We start from the raw sequence: 19,609 nt of genomic DNA, 5'->3' as shown, positions 1-19,609 counted from the left end.
AACAACGAAATTATAAACTGTCTGACCATACATTACTCAAGCCAGGCATTTTGTGCTTTACAGAAATAGAGTTCTGGTGTTGGGGAATCCTCCGCGGGATTATATTTCTAGCAGGTCATGACTGAATCCTAAATCTTTTTAAAGTCACAATAAAATTATGTTGTTTTTTTTTTGTTCTGTAGAAAGCAAGCTTGGATATTTTCCATGAGAAAAGTGGCCACAATCCTACAAAAAAAATACGACCCTTTTTTTTTTTTTTTACCTGGTTAGAAAAAAAAAAGATCGCATTTCAATTGTAGCTCATTTGCTGACTTGATGTCCTGGGTTCTCTGTGGGTTTTTATGAGCCAATCTCATATTCAAACACACACACACACACACACACACACACACACACACACACACACACACACACATATATTTCCATAGACTCGCGGATTTTAATTGCACGTAACTGTCCATTTCGCGGGGGAAGGTCTTGCCGTTAGGGCGTTTCATCCGGGGTTGAGGCGACGCGGATCAATTTGGAGCCCGCGGCCCCGAGCGGAGCAGCAGGTGTTTCCTATTTGACTAACGAGCGGACACGTTGTGGGCTTTTGTTGAGTCGGGCGTCATGTGGGCCTGAGAGAGGAGCGTTTTCCGCTGCTGTTCGTTCAAAGAGTGTAAAAAGAAAAAAAGCTGGGGGGGTGTTTATTATTATTGTTGTTATTATTGTTATTATTGTTGTTGTCGTCGTCTTTCCTCGGCGGTGTTTTATCCTGACAGGTTGAGCAAGAACGCGCATGTGAAAATGGACGGTAAAGACTTTATTGAAACGTTCATTTGCCAGATTGAATTAGCAACAGTTTGAGCTGCGGCGACTTTTCAGTCTCATCACTCTCAAAAACGACGAGTAGAAAGTTATATCTTTGCCTCTTTTTTTTTTTTTTTTCCTCCTGATATTGTGTCTGTTGTTTCACCTGTAGATGGAGGCAAACAGCCGAATACATTTGGGAGTGGACAACAGAGAACTCACCATCCCAGGCCGTTTTTCTACGTCCAGCCACCGTCTCAACCTTATTACCTCTACCAGCACTGGCATCTGAACAACCCATACAGCCACTATGGTTTGCCTGGAGGTATCGGGCTCTTCAAACTAAGATCTTTGCTGCAGTCGTCTCGCATTGATGGCCTGGAATCTGACATTTGTGTTTATATTCCTCCAGGTTTTAACTTCGGCCGTCCCTGCATTCACCCTTACCAGTACATGCAGTATCCCGGCTTTGTTTTCCCACATGCTCCAATTTACCCAATGGACTACAGGCGAATGTTTGAACCTCGGTTCCAGGCTCCCGCCTGGAGTGACGTGCCCCGCCAGCAGCATCACCCGCAGCCTCACGGGCGTCGAGAAATGGCCTGCTCAGAGGCTCAAACGGACCCCAGTGATGCCATAACCAAGCTCATCGAGTGCCTGGATAAAATTCGAGCCAACGAGATGCAGGGTGCTGAGAGAGAACTGGACTCCGGTGTCGCCTCCCAGTCCTCGGGGATGTTTTCCCCAGGGAAAGAGAAGAAAAGTGAAGAGCAGGGTCACGTCCTGCCTTTGGCGCCCGATGACAGCCATTTGGAGTGTACGGCCAGGACCTTCAGTGACTCCACCACAGCGGTGTACGACGGTGAGTCCAGTCAAAGGTGCCTTGACGCCCTGAGCCCTCAGGGATGCTGGTCAGGAGGCTTGGAAGAGGAGTTGCCCCTCGATAGCTCCTCTGTTCATGAGGAGTGTCGTGAGCTCGAGCAGCCAGCAGGACACGAACACTTTCTCCCTCTTGAGAGAGAAGAGGTCACGGATACCCAGTCAGATATCTTAGTGACCGATCCGAGTGTTCCCAAATGCGATGCCGAGCGCCTCCTGAAGTCGACACCGTCGCTGGCAGCTTCCTTCTCCTCCGGCCAGCCTGTGCTTAAGGAGGCTGAAAGCAGCGACAAAGTCTCAAAGACAGAGCATCAGACAGGATCTTTTGATGAAACCAAATCCGATCCGAGCTACCAGATCCTCAAGCTGCCTTTTGAGAGCGCCTTGACACCTGGGGCCGCAGGAGCTGGCCGCCTCTCCTCCCCTGCCGCCCCCTACTACTACAACTACCTCTCCATGCAGACCACCCATGAGCGGATGAGTGTCCTCAGCCCATCTCTTGATGAGCTTTCCTCCCGAGACGAGATGTTCTCCACAGATCTGGACGACGATCTTTTTTCCAAACACGTGTATACCGGCGGGAGGCTCGCAGAGGTCGTTGGTGTATCCCCTCAAGCTGCGGAAGACGCAGAGGAAGTGTGGCTGCCGGGTTCAAGGAGGTTTGTGTGCGCCTGCTGTGGGAAAAGCCTGGCAAAAGGTGCGGGTAGGAGCAAAGTCAACAGCCCCAAGGTGTACAGAGATGAAGCCGGCGACTCTGAGGAGGAAGGCAGGTATGCGAGAGGTTGTGAGCAGCCAGTCAGGGTGGTTGTGAGGAAGCACTCTGCGCCCAGGAAGCCTCATTCCGTCCCACCGAGACATGCGGGAAAACCTTGGTATAAAAGAGGCCAACACAAAGATCCCTCAGATCCGTTCGACCAGGAGGCAGGTCATGATCTTTGTAAGCAGGAGCCAGGTGACGGTGAGGTTGGAGAGACGACTGGCAGCGAGCTGCAGTGCCGAACGTGCCAGGGTAAGTCTCAGCCAGGGATTTCTTTGTTTTTCTTTTGACATCTTAAGTTGACGCTGATCTTTAGTTCAAGTGTGTAAATCATGTTGGAAATACGCAACGAATGTGTGAACTCTTTTCATAGACAGACTCTGCAGAGAAGATCTGACCACCTCAGGTCAAGGCAGGTGGGGAGACGGTGACGTGATTCCCAGGAGGAGACAAGCAGCTCCTCTGCAACGACAAGGTTAAAGAAATTACCCCCCCAAAGTAAATCTCATTGTCAGTTTGAGAATTGTCTAAACAGCGTGAGCAGCATAATAAGGATCTTGCAGCAAAGTGAGTGCAGTTCTGGCCCCATATTTATTTATTTCCCCCTCTAGTTTTGCTGAAATGCTGAGGCAGACCAGCAGAGACTACATCTGGGAACACATTACACAATGTAAAATCGATGATAATGCAACAGTCTGCGCCCCGACTTGTGCAGAAAACCTAATTAATGTCTATTGACATCCGTGCACATTAAATAGTAATTTCTGCATAAGTCAGTGTGCAGACATTTTAGTTTTGGATTTCTGGCACTGCAATTAAAAAAACTGAAAGTTGAGCATGTTTTTTTTTTTTTCACATACTGTGAGGGGGAAAAAAAAAAAGAGAAACCCTGAATGGCTCCGGAGATCACCTGGACAGGTCTGCATCGACACGTGTGACTGGTTATCTCGTAGATTGTGGGACTCGTAGGATTCATATCAAATGTGATATAGCTGTCACAGTTATTTCCCGTTTGACTCCTTTTTTGAAGATTCCAATTTGGACAGATCTGAATGTGCTTCTTTGGTCTGAGTTGGTTAACGGCTGAAATGTTAACGGACATCATGTAGCCCCTGAAACTCGGTGCTTTTAATGTAATGTGATAAGTCTTTTGAATTGAGCTCTTGGCTGAACTTTGGGTGCCAGCTGAGTTCTAGTTGATGTCGGGATAAAGAGGACTCGACTTTAAATTGCATAGAAACAACACGTGATTTTTGCTATTAGCTGGAATCCATTCTAAAATTAATTTCGCAATGCTGAGCCCCTGATGATTTGGTCTGCTCGTGTATATATATTTGACAGAGATGAGTGCTCAGAGGAAGGTGATGTACCACAGGGCAAGAGATGAGGACAATGATGACAATGATCCGCCACCATTACACTGGGAGAGAGGTTAATGTTTTTCTTCTGCAATACTGTTAACTTTGACCCTGTTAGCACACTTTTATTAATATAATGAAAATTTTTTTTTTTTTTTTTTTGCCAGGCTCTGCCATGAGAGGAGAACCAAGATGTTAATGTCCCTGGACTGACTTTTGAACAAAGTGTGTTGAACTGTAGGTGAAATTCGCAAAACACTGCACAAGATTAAATTTGTTCCCTGAATCACAAAACTCTACAGGGGCCCTATTATTATTTGTTCAGATAGCTGACATGTACCAACACTATCTGCAACACTTCGGACTAGGTGAAAATACGTTTTAATGCGTGTTTCTTTCCTCCACAGGTCCCCCCCCCCCCCCCCAAAGGTGTAGATGTTCCAGGATAATGTGTCTGAAAATACTTAGAGCACCAGGTGAAATGCACTGCACAGGAAGCCTCTTTTTGTTTAGATAAAAGTTTAAAAAAAAAAAAAGAAAAAAAATGTATAAAGTTTCTGCAGTGACACTGCCTTGCACTATTCATGATTAATGGATTTCACAAACAGACAAATGGGCTGAGAGGTTGTGTTGCAGATGACGGTGTGCCACTGTTTGGGGCCAGTCCAATAAAATATTGTCATTATTTAAGCTTTGTGTTTTTAATCTTTTATTTTTTTTTTAAAATGATGTCATTGTGCAACACTTGGAGACTTCTACACATCTTACAGTGTTTACTGTCTAGGGTCACGTGCATCCTTGTTCATCCTGGTTGGAATCCCGGGCTGCAGGTCTAGTGATTTTTACATGCTCCCTTATCTGGACAACCTGGAATAATAACGGAGCCCGGTTTCCAGATTTGAGAAGGTTTAGGGGTTTACCTGCCTTAGGTTTTACACTATGAGCATCTAATGTTGATCCGCTAGTAATACGGGGTTACCTACTATTTACTTTGAAGTACAGCTGTTGGAAATGAGGTGAGATAGGTCCTTTGCTCAGGCTACCGTCTACTATCTACTTGGCCTGAAATGATCAGTTGAATGATGGACCTGTCCTTTGATAGGAAATTAATCGGCATAATATTTAATGAATTAATCATTTAAGTCATTTTTTTTGAGCAGAAAAGTCAAAAGATTTGCTGATTTCCAGCTACTCAAATGTGTGGATTTGGTGCTTCTCTCTGCATTACATCACTGTAAATTGAATATCTTTGGGCGAATGGTCTGATTGAACGGACGTTAGCTTTGGGAAATTATGATGGGCATTTTTTCACTGCTGACGTTTAATAGACCAAATGATTTTCTCAGTTAAAACCAAAAAAATATTGGGTCGGATTAACCTCTGGTTTTCAGTGGATGCTCTAAGGACGTTTTTTGCAAACAACAGCTGTGCTTTTGCAGAAAGCTGAGGCAACACCTGTTAATTCAGATCGTCGTTCTTAAGGGGAAAGGCTACTTTCCAAAACAGGTACCAATGCAAATGGCAGAATCTGCTGCTGTGGCAATTTGAAAAAGTAGACTGTATATGTGTAGAAGTGAAGGATATAAATGAGCCTGGTGCAATGAATCTGTCTGACCAAGACGCCTTCCAGAATCCATATGCAGAAAACCTTTCAAAACAGAAGCGCTGATTTAAAATCGGTGTCAAGTCGTCAGTCTGGTCTCGGAGTGTGTTTATTCCTCGTGGATAATTCCATATCTACAAATCCAGCTGCAGACAACCAAACAAGCTCTCGTCTAACCTCATAATTGGCCCTTCAGGGCTGAAAACTGCATCTCAACACAAGACGTGTGGGTGTGTGCTTTGCATTTCGGATCCGCTCACCTAGAAACGAGGCAAGCTGCAAGAAAAAGAGCCTGGAGCACTCAAAGATGCTAGAAAGAACGGGATGTGCCACTTTGAGCCACGTATCTTTTAACCCTTTGGTCCTGTCATATCATCAAGCCAAAGCAAGGTGCGGGTCTGTTTTGTTAATTGAAGCCAATCAGCTTCTCACCTCCCTCCACCTAACGTTACAGGTCACAGCAAGTTGACTCAGGACACTGATGGTGCTTTTCCATCCCGTCTCTGATCTATTGTCTGCCTTTCCTCAGGTGAGTTGACGCACCACAGTGGGAGGGAATCAGTGGGGCACAAGCCTTTTTCATTGGCTTTAAATGCAGGTCATTAAACTTGAATTGGACAGTCGTCACCTGGGACCAAGATCCAGCCAATCAGCGTAGCATTTGACAAGCGAGCCTGCAGCTTGAGCGCACACCTTCCATTTCCAATTTAAATCATACTAGGAAAGCTGTGTTGGTTTGTTAGTGATAATCCTTTTGCATGTAGGTACGCTTGTTCAGGAACTGTTTTGCTGTCATAATCCACTGAAAGTGTCTGTTGTCTCGCAGCAGATTTGCCAACAAACAAACAACAAACAATTCTTTCAATTTGCTTCTTGTCTCTTTGTCAGATATGGAGGCGGCCACGTCCACTTTGCAACACTCTTACGGTCTGGGCCCTCGGGGTCCCAACCCACCGCACGGAGCTCAGCAGGCCCAGGGGCCCCATCAACCGCCCCCAGGGCCTTCAGGGGCTCCACGTCCTGAGGACCAGCAGCAGCAGCACCACAAACCTTTCTTCTACATCCAGCCCTCGCAGCCGTACGTGCCCATGCAGAGCCTGCAGTGGCCTGTGCCCGTGCCCATACCTCTGTCCTATAACCCATACTATGGCTACCCTGGCTTAGGTAAGTGCCAAAAATCTCCAAATCTCCTCGTCTTTTTGGCGCAGCTGTTGGGTTTTGGAGGTGCAGTGCCTCTTGAAGATATATAACTTATGCTGCGTGTCATGTAGCAAGAATCACCGCTCTCTAAGGCCTTTTCATGTCATATGCACAGAGCAACTAATGCGGTGAAACGCTTTCACCTGAAGTCGTCTTGTGTAACTTTTTCCACTAAATTATATCATGGTTTCTACATTTTCATGTGTTTTTTTTCTGCAACATTTTTTTGCAAATGAGGTGGTGCACATCTCCGGACCCTTTTTTACAAAAATTAAATTCACACACAAATGTGCTCAAGTCCTTTTTTTAGCTTCCCCCCCCAATGCTGAAAGTGTCTATTGAGGTGAGCGTCCATCTCTGAATCAGATGGACGATCTTCTACCAAAAGTGTTCTGTTCAGTAATTTGTGTAATATCTCACTTATCTGTTAATATTATTCTTTTGCACTTCTGGTTAGATTCTAACTGTGTTTAATCAACTTTGTACTTTTTTTTTACTCTGGACAAGAACAATGAAGTTGAATCTCAATAAATATGTATGACCCCTTTCAGCCAGTGGTCATATACCATTGCTTCTACCACATAAATGTAAATTTATGTGTTTGTTTTTGTTTTTTGCACAAGTTCCATGTGTCGTGTCATTTAAAATTTATTTCAAGCTTCATGCTATGCACGGAATTTTGTTCAGACATTCATGGATCCCACATGATGAATCCTAGTGGATTTGCTGATTTTGCCCCCCCCCCTCGACTTTCATTCTAGCACCGCCATGAGGTTCACATTTGTGGTAGTGAACGAAATGTCCCGGCAACTATTGGACCTGACTGCCGTGAAAGTTGGTAGATACATTCGTGTTCCCCAAAATGAATGCCGTACCCTGTGTTTTAATTCTGATTAGCAAATGTCAGCGTGCTCATGTTAACTAGGTGAAATATATTTACTGAACATCAGCATGTTAGCGTTGCCATGCTGATGTTAACATATGGCTCAAAGCAGTGCTGTGCCTAATTAAGGCCTTGCAGAGCTGCTAGCATGGCTGTAGCCTCTTAGTTTTGTTTTGAACTATTTATCTCGTTTTACTGCTGCTTGGGCCAATTTTGCATCAGTCTGGTTCAAGTCTTGACGGCATTTTGTTGTCACTTATTTATTTATTTATTTATTTTTCTGTTAAAGGTTACGGCATGCCACTGATGTCCCACTATCAGCCAAATCCATACATGGAGCCACCTGGCTTTGTTGTACCCCATACTCACCTGCATCTGATGGACTACAGGCGCCTGCTCAATCCCCAGTATTACCAGACCATGGCCTACCACTCTCGCAGGTTCCGCTATCAACACAACGTCCCGGCCAGAGAAATGACCACCTCTCAGGTTCAAACTGAGCCACTGTCTGCCACCCAGAGGACCGGCACCCCGGTTTCCAGTGATGTCGAAACCTCCAGTGGCCTCTCTGTCTGCAGCACTGATATCCCCAGTGTCCCCACCGGCCAGTCGCTCTCACCACCCTCGGCTGTGCAGAAGGGGGACAATTCTCTGGAGCTAAAGGACATGGTGCCCTCCCCCACGACCAGGACGTCGCCAAACGGCAGCTTCGTGATTCAGACTGAGGAAGTGAGGATTGAATGCTGCACTACACCGGTGGGACTACAACTTCTGCACTCTCACGAGACCGCAGAAGTGTCCCACAGATTTTCCCAAGACGTGGTCCAGTGTAGCTCCATGCTCCAGGGCAGTGTGCTGCAGGACGAAGCACTCTGCCTTCCTGCAGACCAGTCGGAGCCGGCACTCCAAGCTTGTCCTGACATCCTGTTAGTCGGGACGCCCAGCAGCGGTGAGAAGATCTCCGCCCTGGAGGAGTCCAGGGATCAAACGGACGCTGTCACCGAGTTCTCCAATTTGGGATCTCAGGTAGCAGCTCACGGTGACGTTGCGGAGAAAAAGAACAAGAGAGACCTGAGTATGACCTCCAAGAATTTTCACTTTAAAGTCGTTCACCTGCCCTTCGACCCACAGTATCTGGATGAGCTGCGGAAGATGGAGTCCACTGTTTGGTCGGTGGAGGAAACCTTGATTCCCTCCCCCGACTCGCTGATCGAGAACGGCTGCACAGACTCTAATGATGAAACACTGACCGCTGTTGCTGAAATGCCCTCAGCGGATGTGCTGACGGTGAAAGAGGAGGCTCCTACAGAGGAGGTCGTCCCCATGATTGAGATGCCTCCCCTGGCAGAGAATGAACTGGAGGACATGGTCCCCGCTGTGGGGAGTCCTGTGGACGAGATGGTGTCTGAGGCGGATATCTGCCCCATGATGGATGCTGCAGAGGAAGCTCCTGGGACCCGGTTGACGCACACAGCAGAGGTGGCTCTTGAACATGATTTGTTGTTGTTGGATAATTCCCCTCTTAAGGGAGATAGGAACCAACATAGAGGAACAAACATGCAGGATCACCAGGACACTTCATTTGAATCGTTGCCTGCCTACCTCCCCTCAACCAGCTGGCTGGCTGACTTTGATAACATCTACTATCGTAGCAAGATGCCACCAACTCCCAAGAAGCAGAAAAAACCCCTGAGCAGCTGTGATTTAGATGTGCCCACTAGGAGGAGAAAACTAGACCTAGAGTACAAAGAACAACCTACCGTTCGCATGCCAAAGGAGACGTACAAACCCAAAGGCAAAGTGGATCGGCGAAGCCTCTCTGACCACGAGTGCTGCCTCAGCAGAAATTTCAATGAGAATGCGTTCACCCCGTACGCGTCCAAGAGGGAGCGACTTTGCTCCAGATGTCTGGCAAAACGCAGGACCTGCACATCTGCCGGTCCCGGGATCGACGGCAGGAGCTTAAAAAGAAAAGCGGCTCCCTTCCAACAGCGCAATGACGCACGCCTACCAACGTGTGAAGCATGTAAATCTCACACTAAGAAACTGTCGAGCAAAGGCTCCAGTCCCGACGTCCGCGGTCTCCATCACGGGCGCGACACCGAGGGAGAATCCTCCGAGAACAGCTCGTGTCGCAGAGGCCCAAAGTGGCGGGCAGCCGACGATGGCAGGAAACCCGCAGACCTCAAGAGGCCACTGGCCACCAAGCAGAACCTGGAGAAATGTCCCGCAGCGCTGTACCCAAAGCTGCGGGAAAAGAACTGTGTGTGCAATGAGTTGCAGTATCGGCCTGTTGCGTGGGAGCGGCTGCGTCGCTGCCCCCACGGCAACGCCATCCGAGAAATGGATGAGAACTGCGCCGTGCCCGTTTCCCTTCAGGCAAAATGGAGGAACGTGGATCAAATTTATCTGACACACAGGTGGCAAACTGGTAAGAGAGTCTGTTCACAGAAAATTGTCACAACTTTGAGAATTTAATTATGTCTGGCAATTCATTTAAGTTATTGATAGTAAAAATAATTGTTGGCCACAGCAAAGCAGTTTCTTCTTTTGATTGGAATTTTTTTTTTTTCACCTACCTGTCAAGAAAAAACAAATGACCACAAAATGAAGGTCTTAAAACTACATTTTGATAGCGTCCCTCTACGAGACAAAACACTCATCGTAGCTAATATTGTACTTGAGTCTTGCAAATTTCTGAGTTATTTGCAATTGATCAAATTACTGAGGCCCAGAAGATACGGAGTAAACCTGGGTCTTTCTGGGCCTCTCTGGCCTCGGTAACGGGCCTGTATTTCTTTTTATAATCGTACAGGTTCTCATCCAACAGAGAAGTCATCGAAAGCAGTGATGCCTAACTTTGACGCCGACGGCTCCAAGAATGAAGCCAGATCACAACACCTGAATAAGCACAAGAAATCACAATCACAAGGTTTGCTTTTCACCTCACTGTAGTCCAAAATCAGCCTGGCGAGAGCCATCGTACTCATGATTTACACAGAAAAACAGGAGGGGAGCCGGGGGGTGGAATCGTTCATGTTGGTGTCTAGAAATCAAGGAAAGTTATGAAATGACACGATAAATGAGTTTACAATATGAACACACAGCGTCACTGGTGCGCTTTTTTTTTTTTTTTTTTTTCTTCCCCGATTACCAGACACTTGTCGGCATGAATCTTGATCCAAGCCTTTTCCTTGTCCTTCATGCCATTTGGTGCCCGTGTTTCTACAGAAACGGTTAAAAGCACGTTTAAAATTGTCTCACTTTTTTCTGCATTCAGTGGCTCCCCTACCTGGGTCTGTGTATCTATAACTTGAGTTTCGTCTTGTCACTGCTCAGCAGGATCTGGAACAGACCGGATCCAGTGTGTGAAATTCAGATCGAATTTTTGCATTTCACAGATAAGGTTGCAAGTTGGCACAGTTTTCCTTAATTGCTGTCTTGTTGTAATATAATCCACAATGCGCTTTTTGTTTGTTTTTTTTTTTCTCTGCAGGAACTAGTAGAAAAGACACAAGATGCTGATTTGCACAAGAGCACACTTCAACAGAGTGAAAAAAAGACACTTTTTAAAAAAAAAAGACACTTAATTTAAAATATTTCACTTAATGTCATTGTACAAGAAATCACTGTTCACTATTTATTTATTAACATTTAAATAAACACAAATTGATTATAGTTTTTTTTTTGTCTTGTACTTGTCTTACTTTAAAAAACCCCATCTATTTGCAGCCCCTTTTTTTTTTTTTTTTTTTTGCAGTAAAAATGCAGTTATTGTAGTTATTGGATTTGTCCACTAGATGGAACTATTTCTACATAAAATACACAATCCATCAGGCGATAAAAATATCAAACTTGGGCTCTAGTTTTTTTTATTTTTTTGCTTTTTTTTTTTTTTTATTCAATGATAAAAAAAATATTCATAATGCATAGATGTAATAAAAGCTTGAATATTAAATTGTGGACAAACAGAATTTAAAGGGAAAATGTTTCCTACAAAACTCTGTACAGCACATAGACCATATTGGAGGTAAGACAGTGAATCCTCCTGCAGTCTAACAACCTATTTCCCCCCAGGTGGGTGCTGCTATATCATCCTTTCTAACCATTTTAACGAACCCGTTTTGTCTCTGGAAAGAACATCTGACAGCCTTCATCTCTGGGTTTTTTTGCACACAAGTCGTCATTAAACGCGGCACGGCGATCGCACATTTGCATAAGACCTTTCTGACTGACTCTTATCTGGAATGACTTTCAGCGAGTGTTAAGGTGGGTGTTTATCATTATGCTCAGGTGAGTCAGTTGTTGTCTCAGTGGTTGCCCGAAGGGATCAAACCTGTGACCTTCTGATAGCAGTGAGGCCCGAGGACTATAACCTACAACTTCTTAATGAGGCTGGTAGCTTTAAGGGTGACAGCGGATGCAGGTAAAGAGACAAACCTTGGAGCACAAAATGGAAATTATACCACACACTGGGAAACATATCCGAATCTACATAATCCAGATTAAAGGTACGATCTATTCTTTGTCTGTCCACCGCTTTGCTCTTGACTGAAATGTCTCAGCTGCTGGATGGGTTGCCGCGAAATTTGGTTCAGACCTTGATGGTCCACGGAGGAGAAATCCGACTGACTGTGGCAATTTCCCCCCCCTGACTTTTCCTGTAGCGCCACCATGGGGTTGGCATGTGCGGTTTTGAGCGACATGTTTCCTACAACTACCGGATGGATTGTCATGAAATTGTGTTGACGTCCCTAGTTCCCCAGAACTGTACAATCTGACGAGTTGATCTTACTTAAAAAAACCAAAAAAAAACAAAGGCCTTGGAAAAAGCTACGTAAATTCAACTATTATTTCCAAGTTACGTTTACTGAGGATCTTCTTGTTTATTTCACTTAGTTGTATTTACTTGATTTTGTCAAGTTTTTCCAACTTATAAATGACAAACTTAACTTGTTCGTTTTTAAGTGCACAGGGTGAAATAGCGGCTCCCAACAGCCTCAGCGGTGCTTTGAGTTTGGCGCTAATCAGCAAATGTTGACAACTACTGTCGCCGGAGGTTTTCAATTTAGCACGAATTCTTATTTTTGTGGTTTTGTATTTACTGCGACTACGGATGTAGATGGTCCCGGCCGCTAACTGATTAGTAGGAAGCTGAATACAGTCTGACGCGTGTTGCGCCGGTGTCTCAAGTGATGTGTGGCGTGCAAACGAAAGAGTTTCCTGCTGCTGAACTCGCTGAATCGTTTGTTGAAGGGGAAAAAAAACAAAAACACTTTTGGAAATTAAAGGGTGCATTCATCCCGCCCCCGCAAGAGGAAGACTTTATGAGAGGGACCATAAAATAGCCCGATGTTATCGGCTCAACACAAAGATCATTGACGGGGTGGACTTTCGGTAGAACTTTTACCTTCTGCAAACAGATAAAACGTGATACAACAGCCAACGCAATCAGTAAAAGCTCAAAGGGGCCTCTACAAAATACTGAATTAAGGGTCTGATTACTTTTGTGAATGAGAGATTTCACTTTTTGGTTTTCAATAAATTTCTGAAAGTACGTTTTCAGTTTTTCAAGATGGATTATCGGGTGTAGATTGATGGGCAAAATGGCAGTTTTATCCATTTTAAAATCCCATCTACATCAGAATAAAGTGTGCAGTAAGTGAAGGGGCCTAAACGATTTCCGCAGCCACCGTAGGTCCCGGTGGAGCCTCGTGGAGCTGCGCGGCTGTGGAGTCTTTAGTCCCATTTCCGACTACGTCAGCGAAATCACGAGAACACTGAAACACGACTCTGATACGGGTGTCTGGTTTTGTTTGTGGAAAACAGCGTTTCGACACGTTACTGAATTAATGGTCAAGTCAGATACTATTTGACTCGTATTTCTTGTCAAGCTGCGAAGGCAACTGTGGGCCCCATTATTGACCGATTATATGTAGCGTCGCAGCCCGAGGGGAAGAAATACACAAATGTATTGGATAAATAATGAATCATGTTGGATCAGACCATTAGGGTTTTATGCAGTGTTCAGCGGGCCTTTGAAACCACCTAATGAAACCAATTTCACTGACGTTGTTCTAGATGAAACATGTAATGGCATGTGCGACGGTAATAGCTTTCCCGGCTGGAGGGGCGGTAAATACTTAGATGTAGAGATTCCGTTTCAGACGGCTGCTCCACGTGCGAGGAACTGTGATCTTCAGGGGTCTCGCGGCAGGCCAGCAGCCGCCCGCGTTGCCTCTGATTGCTTGGCTTTCTTCTCCTCGTCCTCCGTGGAGAGATCTGCACAGAAGGCGCGCACACAATGTGCTGTCTTCAAAGGGGGAAAGAGGGGCCTCGCATTTGTGCATCACATGAAGCAGAGAGAGTCAAAAGCTTTTTGCAATTTGAGACAGCCCTCTTAAGTGATTTCTGGGTAACGGGGAGCAAAGGTTCTTTGAAGCCTAGAATACGTGGGGAGGGAGGGAGGGAGGCCGGGATGAGGAAAGTTGCAGCACTAGAGCGCAACACATGATTTCCCCTCAGATTCGTCAGGCGGAGATGGACAGCCCCGTCCGGATGGTCTCCGAGCTCATATCTGGCAGACTCCCTCCCTGCGCCGCCGTTCCATCTTCATGACGCCGGCATTATGGGTGAGCGTGGAAGGCTTCGAAGTGAGTGGCTCCCGGGTGGATTCGCGGCCCGGGTGGCGGCAGGATGCCCGCTATGCTCCGTGCAGCGCATGAAGCTGGACGAGGCGAACACTCTGTTTCAGGCACACGGGCCAAAACAGTCCGGGGTCTCCGTGGGCGAAACATCCTGCAGTGGTGATTTCTCTCTACGCGGCCGGTGTGAGTTCATCTCTTCCCGAGCATGAACACCGAAATGTCCTCGTAATGACAGAGAGATGAAGAAAAATCCCCTGACGTGAGAACGTTTTACTACTTCTTACCTCATGGACTTCAGCTTTTGAAACGCACTGCATTTTTGAGCTTGTGGCAAACAAAACAAAACAAAACCCATTTCTTTCCCACTTACCTCCAGTGCTGCAGTATCTAGCCATGCAAGTAGTTCCAATTGAAACCATTAAAGGTAGAGTTAGCATTTCTAATCTGCACCTTTTGTCAAATTCAGTGAATAATCTCATGGTCGGCCAGCTGTGCGTTCTCTGCGTTTGTGTCTGTACACAACCTGTAAATGGGGAAAAAAAAACAAAGTGGCTTGGACCGACCGTACCAGCCAATCAGCGAACAGGTGGCGTTGGCGCTCGTGCACAGGTCTCGGAAAAGACGTGACGGCTAGTCTGGCACGTGCTAGTGGACAGCGCCGATTTTAAGGATGACCAGGGGAAGGAGAAGGGGCGGTCCGCCCTTTCATCACTGCCAGAATGGGTGGACTTTTGAACTGGATTGATTGGGACCGCAGAGGAGAGACCAGTGGCGACGTTAAGGCGAGTGCGAGTGGAGGAGGGTCTACCGGCGGCGGCGGCGAGAAGGAGAGACGGCCGAGGAACAGCTAAAGAGGCCTCCGACCGAGACTCGAAAGGCAGGAAAGACGGATGGTTGCTCCGCTTCTGCGTAACAGGTGTGTAAAACATTAGTTTTACAATGTTTCACAGTCGGTATTTTTTCGTCCCGTTTGCTAGTGTTGCGACTTCCAAGTCGTACAAGAATCTGTGGCTCCCGCCATTGTGTCCTCGCCTTGGCGATGCGCGTCCATGATTTTGGGGAGGGGGGGCACTGAAGGAGCACTGAAGGGAGGGGTGTATTTGTTTTGCTGTTGCGTTCAAATGTCAACAGTCCTCCTCCAGAATTGCCTTGTCCTCCTTTAAGTTTTAAAGTAAGTTTTTAGAGTCTTTAGTTTCTGGCATTAAGAAGGTGTTGCTGAGGTGACCCCCCTTGGGTCGGACATAAGACCCTGACCAGGAGCCAACCATGAATTTAGTAGCTCCTTTTGAAATTTGCTCATTTTAACACTGTTAACACGCACTTGTTTTTGTTGGCTTTATTTTATTATTTTGTGTTTAGGGAGTATTGTGCGCCATTTTAACTGTTATACCTTTGAGCAAAACATCATTTTATCATATTTCCACAGCCTTTTCTATGCTTCACTGTAAAGCACGTTGTAACTTTGGTCAGTAGAGTACATATCAGTAAAAGTTTGAAAGCGTTAACGTCATACATTTCTTGCTTTAAAAAAACACTGCTGTTTGGTTGACTCTTTGTCCTTGAATGTACTAACACAGAGAGCGTTTGCAAAATAGTGACCAGAAAAACTAACGGCTCCCTGCAAGGTAGGAAGGTGGGAGTGCATGCGAAACGTGAAACCTGCAAGACCGCTAGTGGTAAACGTCGTAGAGGAACTTTAACTAACTGAGAGAAGGAAAACTTCTGTCAGTGAGCAGGCAAATTTACAAAATTATCCACGGGTAATATTTTACACCAAAAAATGGGACTCATGCGTGACAATCAGGTTTCAAGTGTCTGTGCATGTAGGGTACGTCCACACATGTCTGAATTTTTGTCAGGTGAGGATTTAAGGGTACGGAAAGCCATGACTTATTAAAGAATGAACTAATCAATATATATATTTTTTTATTCAAGTATTGTGTCAAACAAGTGCTGCACTTGGAACAGTTGTGACACAGAGATTCATCACCCAGCTTAAGGCTCTATGGAGCTGTTTAGTCTCTCTTTGGTCCCTGTTGCGCTAACATTGTCACTATAATAGTGCATTTTTTACACTAAGTCTGGTTCGGTCTCACATTTCTCAACAGACAGTCAGCTGTTTTTTAGCTGTTTTCTTTGTATTCTGAGGTTTTCTACCGCTAAAAATGGATTAAAATGACATGATTGATTATTATTCAGTCGTTAAACTACTGTAGTTGGTGCAGACGGTGCGATAGTCGAGTGTTAACGTACGATGTACGATGTAATCAGAACCGCCCTGTTTTCAATTACCCCCCCCTCGTCTCTCTCTGTTTCCCTGTCCACTCTACTGTCGCTGTCCATGAACATAAAAGGCTATAAATCACCACATGTCCCCGCTTTGTGCGAAAACGTAATCCACAGGTACGCCTCCCTCAAAGCCTATTCGCTCTCACAAATCAGTTGCATGTAAACTTTATTTTTAGGAGACGCTCCATAATAGCTGGCGGGCTACGCGCGGACAACAACCTAACCCAGTCTGTGAAGAGACGTTTTTTGTCGACTCCTGTCTCACAAGCGTGTGCAGCTTACGCTCAAGATAGCAGCGTCATACAGAGGTGGACCGTGCGCAGGCAATGGGCTATGATAGCTTTGACTTTTTCGGTCAACCAAGTGAAGCTGTGCGCCCAAGTTCACCAAAGTTGACGCAAAGGATTTTGTGCCCTTTTCCTCTGCTGCCGTGAGACGATGCTCTGAAAAGCAGTTGCTCTACCGAAACTAACGCTGGTATACGAGCAAAACTTGAATTTGCGTGTGTCCGTCATTTGTTTGCGCCGCGTTCGCCCTCCGCCACGACACCTACACTTGCGAGCCTCTCTGTGTAAAACCTGTGTGTCTAGGTTATCGGACCCCTCGCTCCTCCCTCGGCCGGAGACAGACGTGACGCACGGTGTCCTGACAGCGCCGTCTGCTCTCTGCGGCCCCTAAAGGACATGATGGATGTTTCTTTGAAGGATCCCTTCTGTCATCCAGACGCCCAATTAGGGGCCGGCCACGGCTCGCCACTCTGGACTGAGAGGTGGGAGGGCAGCATCAGTCACTCAGCGGGCGGCACTGGCTTCTTCGGCAGTTTCGTCCACCGGTCACCTGACACAGCAGCAAAGGCAACTCTGCGAGGCTGGTAGACGCTGTATTTCTCTGCAGGGTACATTACGGTGCTTTAGCAGACGGCGTGACAAACCCGGAACGGTTAGTGTTGTGATCAGCATATACTTGGGCGCCGGCAGAGAGGCTCTTGACAGACTTGGCGGATACAGTATGTGCCTGCGTGCGTGTGCCGCCGCGGGGTGTGCGGCCATTTTTCAGCAGCCGGGTCGGTTTCGTGGGGCTCAAGTGGCACTGACGTCAGCAGGGTCGGGGGTTTCGGCTCCACCGGGGCCTCCCCACGCTCAGGTGCGCGCGCTCGATTAAGCAATAACACAGTCAAGGTCGCGCTGAGCGGCGGTTATTGGCAGCAGCGAGCCGCAGCGGGAGGAAATGTAGATCAGCCGGCGGCCACAGCGAAACACGACCTTGACTGTGTCATAGCTTTTACACAACGCTGACTACATTTACACTGGAGCTGGAAAGGGGTACCTGATTAGCTGAAGGGTGTGTGTGTGTGTGTGTGTGTGTGGGGGGTACTTTCTTGTTGCCCTGTGTTCCTGCGAAGCCAGTTGGTGTCATTTATTTCCAGTGCAGCGCCGCTGCGCACAGAGTACGCAGACACGGAGTCCACGTATTTCCGGCCACATAGTGTGGTATGAAGTGTGCACCGATGGTCCCTACAGGACGATGAAACTTCACAAAGATGCCCAGAAATTGAGTTTTACATTTTTTTCCCCAAGGTTTTTAGCCCTCATCAAAATACACGTTAGTTTTGTTTTTCCATTGAGGGAAAATCCTTCGCGTCAACAGCAAATCAACGGGATTTGATCTGTTTACTGACATGTTTTGAATTTTGTGTTTGCCTAATTTTGTACCTTTTCCAGTTGATTATTTTATATGTATATATATATATATATTTACTCCAAATCTGCTCAGAATTAGCATTTAGCAGCACACAATCCTGATTTATAGCCTGGATTGGGAACGTTAGATACTGACTTTCATCAGTTTCTCCACTGGTGACGTCACACACAGAGGAAGAGCTCAGGCTGAGTTGTTTGAGCGGCAGAGTGTCGTCATTTCAAAAAAAAGCAGGCCGAGCGCTGAACATGACCAGCTTTTCACCATTCAACAGCACTTAGAGAACTTGTGCCGGAAAATCTTCTGCTAACGAATGTGCGGAGATTCGATGTTTTGAAGAAAATAGCCACTCAACACATCGCGTGGTGGTGATGTAATTTGGTTGCAGCAGATCCCCTGGATGAGGTCACTGTCTCCACGGTTTAAAAAAAACGAGAGAGAGACATGAGGAATCAAAAATCACGTCTTGTTTCAGAGCATTATTGTTTTTTAAAACATTCACAACAAGAGTGTAGGGAGAAGGTCAGATCCAAAAGCGGGTGACGCTTGGCTGCTCGTGAGCTCCACACGTAAATGTCAAGGGTGCATTTCCCCCCCCCCCCACAGTTCCTCTTTGGGATGATTCACACTATCATGTAGCTCTTAGCTGGAGGAGCCGTGCCTTCTCGGCCCCTGCTCAGACGCACCAGAGAGCATCACAACAACAGCACCGAAAAATCCTGTCTGCCTGTCCTCCGCCAGACAAACGAAAAAACGGAGCGAGGCCTTGCCGGATATTGAGTCAGTGTAGTGTGAAAAGGAATACGGTGTGAGGTCTCCAGGCGCCGTGTGCTGTAATGGCTGGGCTCGGGGGGAAGCAGAGGCGGCAAAGTTCAGCGCGTCCACTTGTTAGCCGCGCGGAGAGCGGCGCTGTAAAACAGGTCCGTCACGGAGCCGCGGCCGAGACTGAGCCTCGGCCGCCCCGGCTGCAGGCTCAGCATTTCTCCACCGCCGAGGTGACAGTAGATAGATCAGCCCGAGCTCTGCGGTCTTAATACCTGGGGCTTTTACACTTTAATGTGTTTCACTTGAAAAATGACCTGTGTTTATAAAACTTGTAGAGCGGCCGGTGGCACTTGAGGACGGTTGCAAGGTTTTACAGGAAGTGAGAGAAAACCACTCAGAGAAAAGAAGCGTTCAGGGGAGCGGGGGGTGAGTTCAGAGGGTGATGCCCACGGTGTGACGGCAATGCAGTGGGGGCTCGCGGTGCGTCTGGCACCGCTGGCATTTCCCGGGCTGCAGTATGTCGCCGTCGCATGCCTACCGAAACACGTGGTTCGCGTGAGATCCCCGCTCCAGCCGCAGAGTCTAGTTTAAGGTCAGACTCGGAGTATAATCTTAGCCTATGCCCACAGCACGAATGAGCGCAGACAAAATGCCGCAACCCCATCGGAAGTTAAAGTGCTCTCAACCTTTTTTCACCCCGGGCTCTGGTGTCACGGTGCCGCTTCCTTGGGTGGAGGT

General features: G+C 46.8%; 2 protein-coding genes across 5 annotated transcripts; both read left to right on the top strand.

Moving 5' to 3' along the window:
- Positions 1–524: 524 nt before the first annotated feature.
- Positions 525–4,471, top strand: buc (bucky ball). Of its 2 annotated transcripts, XM_040126276.1 has the most exons (7): positions 527–796; positions 965–1,117; positions 1,205–2,680; positions 2,802–2,903; positions 3,770–3,859; positions 3,954–4,025; positions 4,198–4,471. In XM_040126276.1, the coding sequence occupies exons 1-6, from the start codon at positions 790–792 to the stop codon at positions 3,983–3,985; spliced, it is 1,860 nt and encodes a 619-aa protein (XP_039982210.1). In that variant the 5' UTR covers positions 527–789; the 3' UTR covers positions 3,986–4,025; positions 4,198–4,471. The 2 variants fall into 2 exon arrangements, with proteins under 2 accessions (XP_039982211.1, XP_039982210.1); XM_040126277.1 differs by lacking the exon at positions 3,770–3,859 and having other exon boundaries at positions 525–796.
- A 1,329-nt stretch (positions 4,472–5,800) lies between these two features.
- On the top strand, positions 5,801–11,150 carry buc2l (bucky ball 2-like). 3 transcript variants are annotated; one of them, XM_040126275.1, is made up of 5 exons: positions 5,801–5,918; positions 6,278–6,553; positions 7,762–9,903; positions 10,288–10,404; positions 10,969–11,150. In XM_040126275.1, exons 2-5 carry the CDS (start codon positions 6,280–6,282, stop codon positions 10,995–10,997), a joined length of 2,562 nt encoding a protein of 853 aa, XP_039982209.1. In that variant the 5' UTR covers positions 5,801–5,918; positions 6,278–6,279; the 3' UTR covers positions 10,998–11,150. The 3 variants fall into 3 exon arrangements, with proteins under 3 accessions (XP_039982209.1, XP_039982207.1, XP_039982208.1); XM_040126273.1 differs by lacking the exon at positions 5,801–5,918 and adding an exon at positions 5,996–6,149; XM_040126274.1 differs by lacking the exon at positions 5,801–5,918 and adding an exon at positions 5,996–6,153.
- The last annotated feature ends 8,459 nt before the right edge of the window (positions 11,151–19,609 follow it).

This window comes from Xiphias gladius, chromosome 5 (assembly GCF_016859285.1).
Source record: "Xiphias gladius isolate SHS-SW01 ecotype Sanya breed wild chromosome 5, ASM1685928v1, whole genome shotgun sequence".
Lineage (NCBI taxonomy): Eukaryota > Metazoa > Chordata > Actinopteri > Istiophoriformes > Xiphiidae > Xiphias > Xiphias gladius.
This window is presented reverse-complemented; position numbering and strand designations above follow the sequence as displayed.